At 36.3% G+C, this 21347-nt stretch overlaps 1 protein-coding gene across 1 annotated transcript; it reads left to right on the forward strand.

The window, feature by feature from the left end:
• Nucleotides 1-1025: 1025 nt before the first annotated feature.
• On the forward strand, nt 1026-16118 carry LOC140135976 (derlin-1-like). The gene is given in 8 exon segments (XM_072157677.1): nt 1026-1357; nt 4229-4340; nt 10452-10516; nt 11618-11644; nt 12030-12178; nt 14436-14546; nt 15020-15102; nt 15105-16118. Coding segments are annotated over 8 exon segments (759 nt in total). The 5' UTR covers nt 1026-1198; the 3' UTR covers nt 15158-16118.
• Nucleotides 16119-21347: the final 5229 nt, after the last annotated feature.

The following is a 21347-nucleotide window of genomic DNA, read 5'->3' on the forward strand; positions in this document are numbered from 1 at the left end:
CCCCCCCCCTGGGGGCTCATAATTATTGCACATCAGTGTTGTTTCCAGTCGTGTGGTATCTGGGTCACATGTCATGTCATTGCGGGAGGAAAATGTTTGAAACATTCCCGCTGGGACAATTGCACACGTAATTAATACAATCAAATCAGGGTGGAGAATTTGGAGATTCATAGGCAAATCTGTGGCTATGATAGTACAAATAATGCACGCGAACCACACAAAAAATTGGCAATATGAAGCTTGAATGGTCAAATAATTATTGTTAAAATTAGAACTACTAGTAAGTGCCATCATTTTGTCAAACAAAAGCACTGAAAACAAAAACTTACCCATGTTAAAAGTATATAAAGAGTCTCAATGCGTGCAAAGTGTGCGGGAATTTTGGGTTTTACAGCGGAAAACTTTTTTGCCCCTAAAACTTTTTGGTCCCCCTCTTTTGGTTTTTGCTTCTGCTTTGGACATTGGATATTGTTTACAGTAATGAAACAACACAGCCCAGGGTGACAGCAATGCACAAAATCATGAGGGGGTCATGACGTGTTGTCACTTTGGCTGTTTCCCTTGGTCAGTTCCCTCGGATCGCAACGTTTCAAACAGTAAAGTCGCATGATAGCGCTGACATTTAAAGGCGCATGGCGTTAAGATGAGGCGCGGAGTGCAGCTTCGAGCTCAGAACTCAAATTACGTGTGGATATGGCAGTAGCAAACCTCATAATTACTTTTGTTAATATGGGTAGAGGCTCTATACTAAAGGCTCATAAGTTAACCCATCACATAATAGGCCTCGAAGTGGGACCCCCCCCGGGCAAATAGAGACCAAGAATTTTCTTATTTTTCCCTTGGTTATGAAAATGGTTTCCCTCAACTTAAATTAATTATTATTTTGTAATATATTTTGAGCTATTTTGAAATGATTTTCAAAAATTTCTTCTGCCCAAATTGGGGATTGTCATTCAATAAATGTGGGATACGACACTTATTCGCTAAACTGATCTGGCAACACCGATAACATTGGGAGTGGAGCTGTCTTTAACAATACTAATTTTCCGATCAGTCAGTTTTCGCCACGTCGAGTTAATTTTTAACACAAATACCGTTCATTTTTCACCCTTTCCAAAGCTTATATGATAACAATGCAGTCTTAGATTTGTGTCTTATAACGTTAACTACATATTGACAACAACTGAAAGCCATAAAAATGGCTCAAAGTGATATTGGAGACTGGTATCGAGGGATACCGCAAGTGACGCGGTATTGGTTTACTGCTTCTGTTGTGGTCCCATTAGCAGCAAGATTTGGCCTTTTGCAGCCACATTGGCTCATCCTTGATTTCGCTCGGACGGTGTATGGATTTCAGGTTTGTATAGACTTAAATCGGTTGCTAGAAAATAAATGAAAGGATTAAGGAAATTAAACGTTTGAACAGTTCCGAATTTTGCCATGTCATCCATGGGGACCATCGTCCATGTCCATGATGAATGACGATGAAACAAAATTTTGGACTGTTCAAAATAGGCAATCTTTACTCAGTCTCAGAACTGAATTGAGGATACAGTTGATTCATCAAAATAACTTAATCATCCAATAATAAATAACATTTGTTGCACAAAATGTCAACGCTGACTGACGAAAAAACAATACTAGCATTTGCCATTAGCAAAATACTCAAGTCTCAAGCGTAACTTTTCTTTGCAAATTCGAAGCTAGAGTTCTCGTGTAAGATTGTGTTTATTCATTTGACATTCTAATTTCTGGTCGCATGTCATAAGTTGGGTACAATTTCCATTACATGGTCAAAAAATGTATTTTTGGATATGTTGTATATATTGACAACATCTAATAATTAACACCATTTTTAACCTTATCACATGCTTAATTTTTGAGATAATGCTTAATTACTAATTAATTAATACACAGGTGTCTATGTAAATCTCAATTTTCAAATATGCGTTTTTCTCAAATCAGACCTCAATTACAAAAATGACTGTAAAATTTTTATTTTATGCAAGAACGTCATCAGATTTGGAGGATATGGTCTCAATACATTAATGCTTCAAATCAACTATTTAAAATAATTGTACGTATGTTAATTACATTGTGAAGGTCAATGACCTTTTTACAAGTAATTAGCGAGACGGTTATTCTATTACCGTGATTCGTCCGAGTATAGTCCCACGCTCGAGTATAATCCCACCCCCATTTTTGAAAAATTTCAGAAATTGTAAAAAAAAAATTTTAAAAAAATTTATTTTTTTTCGGTTTTGGAGTGTCCCTGGACCTAGACCTAGATGCTAGAATCATTCATGGTTGACCTAAAAAAAAAATTAAAAAAAATTTCAAGATATTTTGTATTTTTAATATGAAAATTGATAATTTGTATTGATGTCATACTCTATTAATTTTTTTTGAAATTGAGTATAATCCCACCCCCAATTGTGAAAAATGTTCACATAAAAAACGGGTGGGACTATACTCAGACCAATACGGTATTAAGGAAATGAATATCAAGAAGAGAAATGTACATTAGCATGTTGCTAAAAATACTGAAATTCAACTAGGATTTCATTAAAAAATTTTAAAAATGGAACATTATAACCATTTAAGGTGGTACTACACCCCTTGATGAGTTTGTGACTATTTTTGCATTTCTCTCATTCTCTCAAAAAATAATAACACATTGGTAACGAAAGTTATAGGAGTATTAGGAATCAAGTTACTACACTGGAATTTCAGTGACTCGAGACAAGCGGTATACTTTATTTATGATAAAAGAGGTACCGCTAGAATGTACCTCATCTTTTAACTTATATAATGAACCCCTTCGTCTTGAATCACTGAAATTTCGGTGAAGTATATTGGATTCCTTGCCCCAATAATATGCATAACTTTTGTTACCAGTGTGTACACAAAATGTAGTAATTTTGTAGTTACTTTTTGAGAAAAATGCTAAATTAGTCACAAAATTTATCAGGTGGTGTAGTACCACCTTAAGTAGTCAGTAATTGTTTTAGTTGTACAAATCCAACATTCAAAGCTGTCAATACATCAAACCCTCACTAGATTTGAAAAAATAACCAGTAGTTATGACATGCCGTGATATTCCATCTCCGTTCGCTATGATAATTTTTCTCATTTCTGTGTCAGTTTTGGTCCAAAACGTGGTCAAAAACAGGTGCAAAAACATGAGCAAAGTCTGTCAATCTTGAGCAATTTTCGTTCGTACTTTCACTTCCGCATTTCTTTTTTTAAATTAACGTGTAGTTGATGCTACAAAAACTAAAACACGCGCTACCACAAATAATATGAAAAAGGAGTTATCATTTGGATTTTGTCTTTAAAATTGCTTTTATTCATCGTAACAATAATACTAATAAAGGAAACCTAGATTATTTATGAGAAAATAAACTTAAAATATTAAAAATTGAATATTGTCAGGTTGTGATAAATAATTAAATAAACATTAGCGGCACGTGCTTGGTTGTAAACAAATCAATCGGGACTTCCCCACCATCAGGCCAGCGATCGTTCGGAAAGCATGCAAAAAGTGCACGATTTCCTGATGTTGCATTTACAAATATTGTAGAATTTACTTCAATTCTCAGCAGGTGGGTCAAAATTTTGGGGCTTTTATTATCTGGACTAATGACGCACTACTAACGGGAAGCCTGTTATGTTGTAAAAAGGTTATTATTGGTGAATTTACATTGAAAAGTAGTGTGTTTGGCAAAATTCTCAAAATTCACGATGGACCACCAAAATCGCGATGGACCCCCAAAATCGCGCGAAACTCCGGTGCCTAGTTTACAAGAATCAGATCTAACTCTTCCCAAATTGTATTCTTTGTGTACGGTACACGTTAAGGTACAATGATCAGTTGATTCTCACCAGATGAGTTTGTGCAAATCAATTGTGATTCGCCAAAGTCAAGCCTTGAAATAAGCGGGCGCTGGGAGCAAATTTGCCCTCGTAAAGCCACTAATTTCTCCTGGTCTTTGTAAAATTCACATGAACTAGGAACAATTTTCTAAAACAAATTGTTCCTGGTTCCAGTTTTATACATGAATCAATAGTGCTGGTAACTGCATTGTAAAAAGTACGCAGTACTATTTGAAATTTGCTCTTGTTTCTTCAGAAATTGCTCCTGGTTCTTGGGCAAAGTATTTGAAGAAACATATTAATATGAATAAATTTGTAATATTCATAACTGAATCTCATTTGTTATTGACAGATATGGCGTCCTATCACAGCTGTTTTCTATTTCCCTATCACACCCATGACGGGCTTTCATTACCTCATACTTCTCTATTTCCTATACAACTATAGCAGGAGATTAGAATCAGGTAAGTCAACGTACTTTGGGTTGACAGACAACTTGTGCATTGATTGATTGACATTCATCTGGATTGGTGATACAAATACAGGATTTAATCTAAGCACAGGGGAAAATGAGATCGCTGCATTCGCTGCATTTTTCCAACAACAAAAATGGTTGTTTATAAAAAAAAAAGGAGAAGTTATTTATAAATAAAGGTTGGAACTGGAGAAATACGGACTCCTAAAATAAAATTAAAAGAAAAAGTTTTTCAAAGGTGGATAAAGTTAATTGGACTTACATCCAGTGACACATTCAATTAGCATACATTGCTAGCTGTTCAATAGAAGCAAAAGTACAACTTCCAAAATCACAGTTTCCTGCTATGGAAACTAGCCAACCTTTTGAAAATTCTCAATAATATTTTTATTAACCAAAACCCCTCTTCTTAACAATTGTCTACTAAATTGATCAAAGTACCATAAAATATTTAGAGCGTTGATTAAAAATTATGGAAACTACTCCTGAAAGATTGACTCATGCTTAAAATCCCCCACTAAAAAAAGTATTAAAAATAAGAACTAAGTGCTCTATGGTGCAGTTTTAACCTGAGACGAAAATACATCAGGTTTTAACTGCAACAGAAAAGTTTATACATACCAATCCCTTACTATATTATATCCCATAAAATTCTACCCCTCATTTATTTGGAAAATACAGGAATACAAGTCCAGTGCTTCATTATCTCAAGATGCATGCATAATTACAATGCACAAGTTGTCTGGGAGTCTATTCTTGGGATCCCTGGTTTGCTGTGCTATCACTTTAACCCTACTAACAGAATAAGACATTTTGGTTTGCAGGTCATTGGTAGAGAATGCAGAGTTGTCAGCAAGTTTTGTACATTCAATTTGTTAGGAGTAAAAAACAGCCCTGGCAAATATGTAACACAACATCCAAAAAAATTGGGGAATATTTGAATATAACCTATGTTTAAAGTCATAATCACGATCTTATAACATGAATTTGGTTAATTTTTTCAAACCTGATTTTTGGCATATTTGTAATGTTTACACATGTCACAACTTGCACCTAAATGGAATCAGCGAAATTTGTTGCGTTTTTAGGTAAACAGAGCAAAGTTCGACATAAAGTCATAATTCAAGAAATTATGACTTTATGTCCGCCCATAGAACTGCGTGTTAAACGGGCAAGTCCGCCCATAGAACTGCGTGTTAAACGGGCAAAATAACAAGCAGTGTTTCTTTCACGTTACCTCGTTATTTTGGCTCAAAATGGACAAAAACCATTCCCGATCATTATTACTAGTATTATTTCAGCATTTTGAGTACATAATGACAAATTTAAAATTTGAAGGAAATCGTACATTAAGCCTTCAAGTTTTTAAATATCCCACTATTATACCTTGTCAGAATTTTGCAATTGCTATCAATCACACAAATATTCCATGCTTGCTTACAGTAACTGGTGATTGGTTAAATCAAAACCACTCAAACCAGTTCAGTGTGTGACATTGGTCAACAGCTGTAGCCTGGACTAACAGGAAACATAGATCTGTGTACACAACAAGTTGCATAATAGTGGGCTTGTTTTCAAGGTCTGTTACAGCCTAATATGTACATTTAATAGAAACACTCTTCCAAAAAAATGGGTTTTTTTAATTGTTCCAAACTTACTACATCAGTAAGCTATATTATGAAGAACATGTATGTTAGAATCGCTTTTAGTAGATTTCCGTAGCTACAATTTGAACCCCTTTTATTTCTGTAGCTGTACAAATTAATCAACTAACATATATTTCTGTTTGTGTTTTTTTTTAATACTTGCATGATTCTAAATGTACATCCCTTCATACATATCTGTTTCACCACTAATTGGGAATTCTTGTAATTACATGTTGATTATTGGCAACATCTGGTGGTTTAACCTTTATTACCTTCTTGAAATATTTATTTGCATAATATTCATTATCCTAAATGCATATATTTCTTGCTAATGATATTCCATTCACTGGTTATTGGGTTTTCTTGCTAACAAATATTTGCCACATTTTTTCATGTATACATAATCTCTGATTTGGAAAACCTAAATCATTCTAAATCCATGTAACTATCTCAAGCTCGATAAACCTTACCGATTAACTCCTTAAACCTGATTATGATATCCTGTTATAAATGTCCACTATTCTAACCTGTGTAAATCTTAACCCTTGGTTTCTAAACCTGGTTATGTTTGATACTGACCCAACATGAATTATAAACTTCCATGATAAATCTAATCTGGGTAACTTTTGACCCCTGATTCTTAAACCCTGTTACAATGTTCTGTTTGATCTTTTAAACATTCTGATCTGGGTAACCTATGACCCTTGACCTTTCTTAAACCTGGTAAAAATATCCTAGTTTTGGAGACCAGTAACAGCAGCATTGTTTTCACCACTTGATCCCAAACATGGTTTTCATTTCCTTATCACAATGTACTTCTTGTACAGTTATTCCACACGGCTAGAGACAGGTAAATAGCAAACTAACATTTCCCAGTAGAATATGTATTCCTTTTTTTAACCATGCACTATGGACCACAATGGCCTCATCACAATGGCATAGTTCAATAACCTCAATTAAACACTCATAGTGCAAAATTTGACCTCAAGTTGCAGAGTATGAGTTTTTGTACCCAAATTTTCTAAGGTCAGTCAATGAATGTACAAATGTATTGGGGTTAAAGAACTTTGTTCTGATAGATGAGCATGTTGTGGATCCTAGTGATGTGTGACCTGTTAAGCGTAAGTTGCAAGTTGGTAGTTTTGAGACATCCTGGTTGCTGTGTTGGTGTTCTTCGTTTTACACGCACCTGTTCAAGCCAATAGGATGACCATTCACAAAGGACATACTACTAGCTTCTACAGCTGCACAGTAATCAATGAACATCAACTCAGCAGCCAAGATGTCTCAAAACTACCAACTTGCGACTTTACGCTCATTTTGTGGTAGCAGGTCACATTATATTTAAACTAGTCTGTACAATCATAAATTTTGTTTTTGAGGAAAAATAATTCTTTGACCATCATGGAGATGTCATTCAGTAACTTCCTCTGAAAACCCCCATTTTTACCTCAAGTAAAATATTTTTTGAGACATATGTTATGTTTTTCTTTATATCTTTATTTCAATTTGGGCATAAAATTAGTATTTTAGCCATCCCACATTTGTGATAGCCACTGCACATTTTTCAACCTTGCAATGTCCCTGGAATGAACTGGCGGTTTTGGGACACTGGACACAGTAGACATTGTGTTGACTAATACTCTGTCACCTAGTGTTCATTTAATTGAATTCTGAGTCCAGTTTCAGTATCAAATTTTTATCAAGAGTCTTCAGATTTTCATTTTGATGGAAAAATCTCAAATTTGTCTTTTCAAATTTACTTTTATATATGGTCGCATGTCATGAATTGGTCATCTTTTGTGTAACATAATGTAAAATGAGAAAAATATCACCAATTTTGATTCAATTCAACACAACTTTTAATGAATACATTTTAGACCATTATAAGTATACTAGGCGGTTACCCGTATTTCGCGGTTCTCGGCTGTCATAGTTATTGGCTTTTGCAGATCTCAAACCTGGGCTTCCTTGGCCAAAGTTACACCCACCAAGTCTGAGCTCCATGAGCAATTTGAAATCTTTGTTTTTTGACCTTTGACCTCTTAACCATAGGTCTGAAGAAAAGATCACCGTGGAAACTTTTTGGGAAACTTTTGTTTGTTAGTCCAAGGTCCACCCACCCACCAAGTTTGAGCTCCATAGGGGCAGTTTGAAATTGTTACCTTTGTTGACCTATGACCTCGTAACCGTAGGTCTGACGAAAAGATCACCATGGAAACTTTTGTTTGTTAGTCCAAGGTCCACCCACCCACCAAGCTTGAGCTCCATAGGGGCAGTTTGAAATTGTTACCTTTGTTGACCTATGACCTTTTAACCGTAGGTCTGACGAAAAGGTCACCGTGGAAACTTTTGTTTGTTATTCCAAGTTCCACCCACCCACCAAGTTTGAGCTCCATAGGGGCAGTTTGAAATTGTTACCTTTGTTGACCTATGACCTCTTAACCGTAGGTCTGACGAAAAGGTCACCGTGGAAACTTTTGTTTGTTATTCCAAGTTCCACCCACCCACCAAGTTTGAGCTCCATAGGGGCAGTTTGAAATTGTTACCTTTGTTGACCTATGACCTCGTAACCGTAGGTCTGACGAAAAGGTCACCGAGGAAACTTTTGTTTGTTATTCCAAGTTCCACCCACCCACCAAGTTTGAGCTCCATAGGGGCAGTTTGAAATTGTTACCTTTGTTGACCTATGACCTCTTAACCGTAGGTCTAACGAAAAGGTCACCGTGGAAACTTTTGTTTGTTATTCCAAGTTCCACCCACCCACCAAGTTTGAGCTTCATAGGGGCAGTTTGAAATTGTTACCTTTGTTGACCTATGACCTCTTAACCGTTGGTCTGACGAAAAGGTCACCGTGGAAACTTTTATTTGTTATTCCAAGTTCCATCCACCCACCAAGTTTGAGCTTCATAGGGGCAGCCACCCACCAAGTTTGAGCTTCATAGGGGCAGTTTGAAATTGTTACCTTTGTTGACCTATGACCTCTTAACCGTTGGTCTGACGAAAAGGTCACCGTGGAAACTTTTATTTGTTATTCCAAGTTCCATCCACCCACCAAGTTTGAGCTTCATAGGGGCAGTTTGAAATTTTTACCTTTCTTGACCTTTGACCTCTTAACCGTTGGTCTGACGAGAGGGTCACCGTGGAAACTTTTGTTTGATAGTCCAAGGTCAACACAATGGCATGGCTAGATTTGCCATTTAAAGTATTTGAAATTTGACTTCAATTGAACTTGACCCCGTCCTTGACCTTTGACCTTAAAAAATATAAACTCCTTCGGTCTCATACCAAGCTGCACCCACCCACCAAGTTGGAGCCCCGTATGACCTACGGCGGCCTCACATTAGCAGTCACAGACAGACAGACAGATCTACAGATCTACAGACAGAGAATAGCGTATTATTATATAGATATTTCTGGAAAGCTCATATTACAAGGATGCCAAATCAACAAAGCATAACATCATAATACAGGGTGGGTGAGAAATATACAGGGTGGAACAACAACAAAATTAGCATCTTTCTTGTCATGGTGAACCCCATATTTTTCCTTTTCTGAAAGCTATGTAGATCAAAATAAATATGGATTCAGAAAGACATTGCATGGGTCCTTCAAACAAATTAGGAAGAAAGAGTTTAGTATCCCTTGCGTTAAACATACAGGGTGGTCAAAAATTGTAAAATAATTTCACAATTTTTATGACACTTTTCAATCAAAAATTTTTTCCTCCATTTCTGGCACTAAAACTAATAGCATAATTGAATTCCTCATAAAATTTCCTTAAAAATATGTGTTCTTTTGAATAAGCAGGGTGACTCAGGCAAGAGATAGTCCATTTAGAAATGTCGGAGCATAGTATGCACACTTTGTACAGTAACATATAGGGAAAACTGTCTTAATTAGCATTTAATTAGGCAATTAATTGGTTACATCTTTTGTTACAGTTGATGTACTATGAGGTAGATCTACAATCCAGGATGATATATGTGCAATTTGAGGTCCATGCTATTTGTACTTTTCAAGATACAAAGGTTTGAAGTTTGCCATATTTTCACAATTTTGTGTATAACCCTATGGGGCTCTCCCGAACCGGCTCTCCCGAACCGGCTGCTCCATTGACACATCTTACATATTGAGGTATAAATCTCAAAGTACTTGTCCAATTGACTTGGGGTTTTTTGTATTTGAAAAAGAACATAATTATCTACAAAATGACACCAAACTTTCTACAATCGGTATTATACTTTTAGAATAAACCTAACTTGAAGTGTGAAGAAAGCGTTTTCATGTTACGGCTGCTCCATTTTTGGGTGACCTATTTGTGACATGCGACCATAAATGGATGCTGCAGATAAAATTTTGATTGGATATAGTTGCAACGTATGATTTATACCTGTTCTCTATGTTGAACACTATCCATTTGTAACACACCCTTATGTATTATTTCATTACAGGTATCTTTGATGGTAGGCCGGCAGATTATGTCTTCATGCTCATATTCAACTGGATCATATTAGTTGTATCCTTACAATTTGTACTTCATCATGTATGAAGAAAAAAGAACAAACAAGCAAACAAATAAACAAGTAAACAAACAACAAACTAGTAAATAAATAAACATACAAATGAAAAACACCATTTATCTAGTATGAATGTATTAGGTGCATTGTGGAAAGTAGCATCGTCGTTGGGCAGGAAAAACCTCCTATGTACTTGTGGCCCTTGAACATGTTTAAAACAAAACTACCAAGAGGTTACATGGAGGTTTTGCTTTAAAAACATGTTCAGGGGCTAATGACACAGAGGAGGTGGTCTTACCAAATGATGGCATGCTGTTTCTGAGCTTCCTGGTTCAATACCTGGTTTGAATGACTTGCTGGGTGATGTGAATAAATCAATTTTGAATCTATGTGATACCAGATGGGAGAGAAGATATCTTACCCTTCCCAGAATCCTTTGCAACATGCCGCATCACCTCATTACAGCAAATGACACTTGAGTGTTGTACCGTCCATTTGTTTTCATGTTAAGAATACATTGTACATGTAGACTGGCTTAACATGAGTTGATAGTAAAAAAAAACATATTTGGCAAGATCTGGATGCTCTGCTCTGTACATTGAGGTGCTTGTCACTATCAACCCATGTTGTACTCTACGTTGTTTCGCTTTCAGTTCAGTAGTGACGTCAATGCCTTTTCGCGATTGCGCCACAAGGGTGCAGACAAACCGCCCTTAAATACATGTACAGTACTGTACACTCTGCGCAGTAAACTTTACGCACACAATTCAATACTGCGACCAGACATGCGTTATATTACTACCGAACTTGAGGTGAACCAATGAACAGACAGCAAATCAGTACAGAAAATTGAAGTGGAAGAAATGCATTGTGGGAAGTGTAAGATATCTTCTGTTATGTGATACCATCAATAGTATGGAGTCAGAGATTTTAATAAGATGAATGCAAATACTAATTTTGTTTTGCTGCGATGATCATAATCACAGCAACAGCAGCAAAAAATGAATAATCACAAACATGGCTGTAACATTATTATAACCCCCATTTATTATGGTATCTAGCTCACAATGATAATTAGTTCCTTAACCACCATGTTGCAGATAATTGGCTTTATAGCTCCATTAATGGTAAGTTCAAAGTTCAAACTGTTACTTAAAGACTTTACCAGGACCCGTGAAAATATGCAATTTTGATACTAAAATGGGTAAAACCTCTGATTGGCTAACATGGTCATCACCTGTGTAAAACAATCCTCTGATTGGCTGTCTGGTTTATCTAGCATAATGAACATGACCAGCACAAACCAGTTTTATAAAAGGATCCATTGAGATCCAGAAATTTACAGTTGCCACCGCAAATCTGACAATCTATACCAAATGGTTTACAAGAAATGTTTTTTAAAAAGAGCAACGACCGCATTATGATTGATCAGAAAATCCTTTTTACTGTACGCTCTTAAACATCACCAGCCTGTTTTAATCTTGATACTCTTACCTTTTTCCCCCGTTACAGATATTGATGGATCCAATGGTTTTATCTTGTCTGTACGTATGGTGTCAATTAAATCGGGATACTATAGTGTCCTTCTGGTTTGGTACTCAATTCAAAGCCATGTATCTACCGTGGGTGCTGGTGGCCTTCAATATGATCATCAAGGGATCGTAAGTATTCATAATTCATTCAGCAACTCTTCCTATACCTTTGTACAGGAGCCAAACATTGCGCGTGTGAGCACATAAAATTTGTAATGCCTGGAAATTGTGTGTTTATATGTTGAATTCAGTTTGAGGTAGCAGCTAAACATTGCCATTTTATTCTGCAGTTTTATTGCTGATATCAACAGAGAAGTCACTATTAAATGTTCTTGTAAGGTTGAGTGGCAATTGGCATTCCTCATGAAATAACCATGTGAATTAGACGATCTTTAGCTTGTTTTGTTCTTGAAAGGATTCACTTGCCATTTCGTAATAGGTAAATTATTTTCGGATTCAATCATGTTTCACCGTTGATCATCACCGTTTAACAACTCCCGACCAGCGCATGTCTGTTGTTCACTTCGCTTGGGCGACTTTAAACCACACAGATGATATGGACACATTGTTGTTATACAGTGATGAACAACAGTGAAACATGATTGAATCCCTAAATAATTTACCTATGATGGAAATGGCAAGTGGAAGAGATAACATATGCGCAAGTAGCACCAAGACAACCTCTTCCCTGCATTGGTTATGACACTCCTACTGTGTTAACGCGGCTGTGTACTCTAGCCATTGTTTCTTTCTCAAAATTGAGTTTTTATGATATGTTTGTACCTTGTTATGTTTTTTATAAATACAAGGAATGAAAATCCAGATTTGTAAACTCCAACTGCAATATTTTAAGGATTTTATTTCACTATTCCACTCGTGTTTGAAATTGAAAAGGAAAGAAAATCTTTGTTGTACCAGCAAGGTACACGCGCGCAACAACTCATCGCGTTGCGCGATGGCGCAATTTGTTAACGCACAAATACGCGACGATACACGTGACGCTTATCTGCATGCGCGCATCTTATGGAAACACCACGGAAGCACTGATTTCACAAAAACCTAGTGGTCAAATGGCTCCGTTTTAGCTGATAAAATGTGGGTTTTTCAAGTTCTTTCCCGATTTAAATATCAAGTTATGAATGGATTTCGCTCAAACTTCTCAAGGGGCTGTGGATTTATCCGATGTTCACGTAATATAAGTTACAAAACGAAAACTGTCGATTCTCCTGTGAGATTCGATGAAAGTGCAAAATGTGACCACTTTAAACTTCAACGGCCATTATTTCAATGTTCATTTTCTCGGTAAAATGACGATTTAGGTACGATAACTCAATAAATACAGCATCTATAGGTAAGCAAATATGATCATCGTAAAAAGCATGATCGACTCAAGAAACGGTTTTCTCATTTTTTTATATTTTGGTCTATTTCCGATTTTGGGCATCATTTTGTGCAAATAGGCGTTTTTGAATTTTAAAAAGTTCATTTTGATGCCTTATATGGTCAATATCTAAAAAATAAGGCCAATATCAAAAAAATAAAAAACCGTTTTTGGAATGGAGCCTCAAGATTGAGCTAAAAACAAAATAAAATATTTTGGAAAGAGTGTTTTTTGTTATGATGTACCTAACAAATATTGCCAAAAACTCACTTTTTGTGATTTTCTTCAAAATTGTTGTTTTTACCCCAAATCTGTATTTATATTAAGATTTATTGATGTCTTGCCTTCATAAAAATGTACACTTTTATATGTTTTGCGCGAATAATTACAAAGTTATTGCACTTTTACTACATGCATGTCTGAGAGTACACAGCCACCTTAAGCTAATAAGGAGTCATTATATACAAATATTTATTAAACTGTCTATGAGTGTAGTGGTCAAAACATAAGGTGAAAGATGGATTGTTGGAATGGAACATCAGGAACATTACATCTTTCATAGATGGATTATATTTCGACCATTACATGAATTTATGACAGTTAATATTGGTTTTATATCACTCCTATATTATTCTATTACATTGTACTTAAAAATATTATTTAAGGTAGTAAATACATTTTTTCATCAACATAACACCATGTTTTGCCCAGACATACTTCACATTTTGGCATCCACCGCATAACTAAATCAGCCAGTCTAAGAGTCGGTGCATGGCCTGACGCACGCCCACTATGCCGCAGCACTGTGATGGTCAAAACTATCACACAGAGAGGCTAGAAAAGAAATGACAAACAACCAATGAACTGTCTACAATTATGTGTAATGTAATATACAAACATATAAACTGCCAATGAGGAAGATTAGCATACATTTTACTTTAAAATAACCTTAGAGCATTTTCAACTCTTGAAGCATTAACTTGTGTTTTTAATTTTCTTCCTTAGGTTTCTGAATGAGCTGATTGGTATAGTTGTTGGTCATCTCTACTTTTTCCTTATGTTCAAATATCCACAAGATTTTGGTGGCAGACAGTTTCTCACAACACCACAGTTTTTGTAAGTATTAATTTTTATGATAAGGCCTAAAAAAAAATTGTTTGATTGGCGTAATCCGACCGACCCTAAAAATAGGCCTGACCCTAGACTTGTAAAGTATTTTTTGATATATTTCAAGTATTAGGGGAGTTGTGGATCCTATACATGTAGTGTTTGGGTCTGAGATATCTTCAGAAGATCTTCAAACAATGTAAGCAGTTTAGTGCCTTTAGTAAACAACATTGCTGTAGAAATTTAAATTTTTTTTTGCTGCTCACTACCTGTTAAAACTTCAGCTTGCTAAAATGTGTCGAACAGGACTTGAATTTCAGGGAAGCCACCAAGGTCATTCCCTGCCTTTTTCAGTTTTGACCTTGGTGCCCCAGATCTTTGTCAACTTTTTCATCTTCATGGTATTCTTCATTACTTGTTGGCCTGGTGTCATTCAAGGCATGGTGTCATAATATAAACTTTCCCAATGCATTTTATTTCAGATACAAATATTTCCCCAACCGTCGGGGAGGCGTCAGCGGATTTGGACAGGCGCCAGCGAGTAGAAGAACACCAGAAAACAGAGATGCGGAGGTGGACGACACGCGTGGGGAAATGGGAATCAATTAGGAGGGGATTAAACTATTTATTAACTAGTTGAAAAGAACATTTGGGATATTTGATTTGAAATTTACACCCCCTATGGAAGACATGATCTTAATCTCCCACACAGGGGTTTACATTTTAAATGGAATCACTCATTCAGGTACAGGTATTCACACTGAAATTCACACTCTCTGCTATTTTGGAATTCCAACCAAACAATTTTGTTTGGAATTTTACTTTTCATGCATGAAAATGGTTGGATCTGGAATAATTTAAACTGATGAATTTGGTTGGAATTCCAAAATTGTCCAAAGTGTGGGGTGTGGTTTTCAACTAGAACAGCCTATTGCCCCTGATAGACAAAGGGACTCAGATGTTAATAAGTTGGATGCTATTTGACGAAAAAGATAACAGACCGCGGACAAACAGTCAAAGTCTTAGCATCACCCGATAATGAGGGCTGATTGTTCCATGAAATGCCACAGGCAAAACTGCTATGTACTTACCGCATATTTTTATGGTCTGTCATGTAATTGCGAAGACACACAATGCTTTATCGCGTATACAAGAAGTCGTGCAATGCTCACATGATTGTTGGACACAGCACAATCAAACAATCGGCCCTCATGAATATGCGAGAATTCACAACATACAATGCACAGGGACTTGACTGTTGATACATGATCTGTAATAGTCTGTGTGCAACTCATGGCTGGACCATTTTGTGAAACTGTTTGCAGTTTCTTGAAACTTATGTTCCATGTTGCAAGTTGTAACTGGTTATGTCAGGGTCAGTGTTACAGTTATGTATGCACCGAATTATTTTGGTCAGAAATGTCCGAATCATTAGATCGACTGGACTGTTTGTCAACTTTCAATTTCATTTCAACTTTTGTGTTACATGGAGTCTTTAATATTTCATGAAAATGCTACTTTTATTTGAGAAACTACAAATAATTGACAAATTCTTAATCTATGAATTGTCCTTGTTAAGAGATGCAAGAAATAGTTGCTGTAAACAGTCAGTAACATATCAAATTTATTAATTATAATTAAAAACGTTCAATGCTGATGGTTGCCATTACTGCTTGTAGACAGGAAGTCCGGAAAGTTGACCTCCATTCTATAGTGCTTTTGACTGGAGAAGCGATACGCGTGAGCAATTCTAGAACAAAATTTGCACCATTTTTCCAGCTTGTAAAGGTAATAAAGACGTCTAAGTTTTTTATAACATGAGACAAATTCTCAATTGGCCTGTGTATAATAAATTTGCTAGGTAAGTTTTAGTAAGTAACTTTCATCAAATTTTCTGCAAATGTCCTTGTCTTTGTGTGTATGGTCCATCACCTGTTACAGGCAGGTATTCTTATAGCGGTGGTCATGTCAAGCTGCCAATTTTTTTTAATTCATATTGATAAATTCAATGTTACTGACTGATAGAAGATAAAATAACCAAAGTGTAAGTGATGTTGTCAAGATATTACATTTTTTCATCCTGATGTGGCAGTGACCAGTGCCACCAAAAGCCTTTACAGGCCCAGGGGTAAAATGAACATCAGGGGGCCCCCATTTTAACAGGCCCCTGATGTCTCTTTTCTTTTATGGGCCCATTAAGGTATGCTTTCTTTATTTCTATGGGCCTCTAGGACCCGGGTCCAGGGGTAATACACCCCTTAACCCCCTTGTCGGCGGCACTGACAGTGACATCAGTGCACATTTCATTTGGCGCAGAGTTCACTGTTAGTACGGGCATACACACGGTGGCACTTAAAGATGCCGGATAGATGCACGAGCGAAACAGCTGCTTTAAAACATTGGCGTCACCGCCACATCGGGGGAAAATGGTATAGTGTGACAATTGTTTATCCTGAATATTGTACAGAACAAACAACAAGAAAATATGTAAGCTTTGTAAATACTTTTTTTTTCTTTTACATTTCAAAAGGTGTGTGTTCAGAACTATGTGTATCATGTACAATTTATGTTTGTTTTCTTTAAATGATTGTCCTGAAGGAACTTGACAACAACCACAAACTGGCATTATCAATTAAAGTTAATTTTTTATTTCTTCCGTGTTCCGGGTAGGCACCGGTGATTGGAGATCACGTAGAAGTGGCAAGGTCTACTCCCCTTCTACGCGACAACGACCAATGGCTAAACCATCTTGTTGTCAAGACCGTTGATCAGCCAGTCGGCATGATTCTTTATTGCCTGTGTGTTTACGCTCGTGTACTGCAATATGCACAGCCCAGACCACGGAAGAAATAAAAAATTAACTTTATATATTCAGGTTGCTTTTAATCAGAGCTCTTATAATTATTATAGATATACTAGATATAATATATAATTATCATAGATGATGATACTTGAGGAAGATAAGCTATGATCAGCTCCTAATAATAGACAAGAATTATTCAGTTTTTGTAACTGCGCAAGTCAATAAAGTCCCAACTTACGCCTGTGTCACGCAATACACAAAGCGCAATTCCCGTAGGTGCTGCGTCCAACTGTGTGTACGCAATTCTATATCAAGCCATGATGTTATGAGTCCCGCCTATTATGAGCTGATCAGAGTATAGGTCATCATTTTCTGTACTCATTGCATATTACTCAAAGATGACTGGTTTGTCATGGAGATCAAAGACGTTAGACCAAAAGAGTGCCAACTCAGAATCGCCCCTATGGTAAACCCACCATACTGGTTTGTCAATGTCACGCATGGAGAGGAAAATGGTGTACCTTTGGCATTTATAGACAAAACCCGATATCGAAAGATATTTTGCATCTTCAAGCTTGAGCGTTATCAAGGTTTACAAACGTAGCACTTGTCTCTTTTGTGCACTGCATTACTTGCACAATGTAAACAAGCATGCACATTAAATTAAATTTTACCAGAGGTTCACTATTTTACCTTCCATGAGCGACAGGCTGGTTTTCTTTGGGTCTTTCTTTGCCACCTTGATTTAAAAGTTCACCTCAAAGCCCCAGCACACATTAATAAAATCACCCGTTTTTTGTGTGTTATTTAAAATAGCCTAAATTGTACATCTTAAAAAAACTCTTCATCTTGACAACAGTGAAACTTATTTGAGGGATGAAAAGGTGGTCTATTCTTGTCAAAAAACTCTTCTAACAGATAAAAATAAAATTCCACATTAGGTTTTTAACTTGAGAAGGGCTTTGAGACAAACTATTTAATTAAGATGACCTAACCTACATATTTTTAATCTCAGGAACTCCCAATGTCTCAAATGTTGATGAATTTCTAGCATACTGTTGCCTACTAAAAAATGGACAGACAAAATAGATTTTGCAGGCCTCATCTTGCTCCATTGCATGACAGTTATATTCTCCCATTTATTTTGATTACACATGATATTCTAATGTTAATTGTTTAATTTTAATTTACAATTGTTACTGTTACCATCCACAGGGTTGGAATAAAATCAGTGTTGATTTTGACTTTGGAACCATTTTGAGAACTTTGTGATTATAATTTTGCCTTCTGTCACTGTATGTAAATTAATTAGCACAGGGGGTACAGACACTTATGTTAGTCACTTCTGTGGGCAACTATCAAAACAATATATTGGGTCATTCCAGTTGAAATCTATACAACTCCTGTGGAAGACATGGCTTTAAGCTCCCACATAGGGGGTGTAGTTTTAAATGGGAGTCGCCCATTCAGGTAACCCCATTTGCAATTCCCCACTCTCTGTGTGGAAGGTCATGTCTTCCATAGGGGTGCCTTTTGATGTGGCAGTCTTGTCCATAATTACTGGAAACTAATGGGTAACATTCATTTTGATATAGCCTGTATCTGAACTTGGGAATTCAAAGTCGTCATAGTTCTGAGTGGGAAGGTTTAGAGATTTAAATATTTGACAATTGAATACCTGAGTGGAAGAAGGGCCCAACTCCAATTTTTTACGAAAATGAGTTAGACCCAGCATTTTATTGCCAGCAGACTGTTTTTCCTTGTGTGTGAAAGATGAGCCAAAATCCACTCTCGAAATAGTCCTCCACTTACACTTTATCATGGTTTTCATGGAAGAAAGGCCCAACTCCATGGAGTTGGGCCCTTCTTCCACAAATATTGGGTTAAAGAGGAATTTTGTTCATCCATGAATTCTGCTTTTCACTACAATAAACTTTCTTGCTAACATATTACATGCTTCTATTTGTGCAATTAATGGATAATTACCAAATTTCTGTAGCTATTTATAACACATCTGCTTACGGAATTGGCACTTGCAGTATATTAGTGGAAGAAGGGCCCAACTCGAGCTCGTATTAAGACCTGTACCGTTACCATGGAAACATCATATATAATTTCGAATGTATGTAATATTGTATGTTCATGTATTAAAGGTCCCCTGAAGATGAAAACATTCTGTCTATAAAACTTTTCCAAATATTAAGTTTTTTCTTAATATCTCGAAAACAGCTTTGATGGAGTTGGGCCCTTCTTCCACTCAGGTATTCAATTGTTTGTACATGTGTATTGAAAGGGGTGCTTGGACAGTTGCTATGTGGAAAAACTCTGTTGGGGATTGTTTTAGGGGAGGGGTGCTAATACACTTGAATATAGTACATGAAGATGTTGAAGGTAGGCCCAGAAATGTTAAAGAGTTCTGAATTTTTGACAAACTCTTTGTATATTGTACACGTGATCTTTTGTTTCATAAATTATCTGTAGCACACATATTGGAATAATAAACTTTCAAAACTGACATTTTGGGTGTGTTTTTGTTTGTTGTTGACTATTTTGTGTGCATCCATATCAAAATGTTGCGCTATCGACTGCCTCGTATGTCTCTTTTACCATATTGACTTTTCAAGAATAAACACCAGACTCATCTCAAGCAGAGGTCACTTCAAATCATCTCCAAGTCACATGGTTTAGAAATATTTGTTTCTGTATTCTTAAACCATGTGACTTGGGGATGATTTGAAGTGACCTCCATTTGAGGTGAGTCTGGTATTTATTCCTAACTATCATGTAAAAAGAGACACATGTAGCAGCCAACAAGTGAATCGTTTTGATGTATGTACACATTTATGAAATGATATACCCTCCACAACTTGTAAGTTCCACCTTAATACTTTTTAGAATATTAAAGTCAAAAGGTAAAAAGATATGTATATATCTCTATTTGTTTTACATGTGTGGACCAATTTATAGCGTCACAGTCACAATGGTCAATTGTGTAAGAAAAGAGGCTGTTTTAAAAGTTGCACCCGAGTCCATAGAAACACATAGACCTGGCGGGAGACCTGGCCTACTGTATTGTTTGAGAACTGATTCCTATGGACTTAAGATGTAACAGTTTAAAATGGTCTCTTTTTTATACATAATGAACCATTGTGACTGAACGCAATGACGTGCGACGCTATAATTTGATCCATATGTGTAAAACAAATACAGCTACCCATACCTTACAGGTTTGCATTTTGTCAAATATGTTCATTTATTTTTAAAAGTATCTAGGGGGAACTTAGGGAGACCTGGGAGACCTACTTTTCCCTTACTTTCAGTTTTGCAAAATTTGCACCTTTATAATCGTTACTAAATATACATTGTCACCCTGCAATGCTGTGCTAGGGAATTCTGCTCAATATATCAGACGAGCAATATCTGGACATGTAAAAGTTGCAGGCCTTTTCGTAAAGAGCAGGGGATCAGCCCGGGCCTGTTGTCTGTCACACTCAGCATTGAGGTCAACTTGCACTGCCCTTAGGGGCTTGGCAGTCTATCGAACCGTAGCGCGCTTTGAGGGATGATAATCTAGATTGCGTGGATAAATGCTGTTTTATTATTATCAGCAATCACTTTTCCGGTCAAGTGTCAGAAATATGTCCAAATGTTTCTTGTCATAAGGGGACAACAACAGCTTCATTAGCAAAATTCTCATTCAGAACTAGAAACCCTGATTAATGCAGTTCTTGCATTAAGAAAATCATGCACATGGGTTGGGAATGACACCCTTTGTATCAAGCCTTGATGTGATTAAGCTAAATGAGTCGTTTATCACTAATATTAATTTCGAGATATATAGCAAATAATAGTATTCAACTTCTTTTGTATTTTATTGTTTTTTAGATTAGAACCATTAGAAGTCAAATTGTGATGGATTTTTCATTGAAATAAAGCTCTGCAAATGGCACATACAATGAAATTTAACTAAAATTTGATTTTGCTTGACAAAAACTAATTTAGCCTGA

This window comes from Amphiura filiformis, chromosome 16 (genome assembly GCF_039555335.1).
Source record: "Amphiura filiformis chromosome 16, Afil_fr2py, whole genome shotgun sequence".
Classification (NCBI taxonomy): Eukaryota; Metazoa; Echinodermata; class Ophiuroidea; order Amphilepidida; family Amphiuridae; genus Amphiura; species Amphiura filiformis.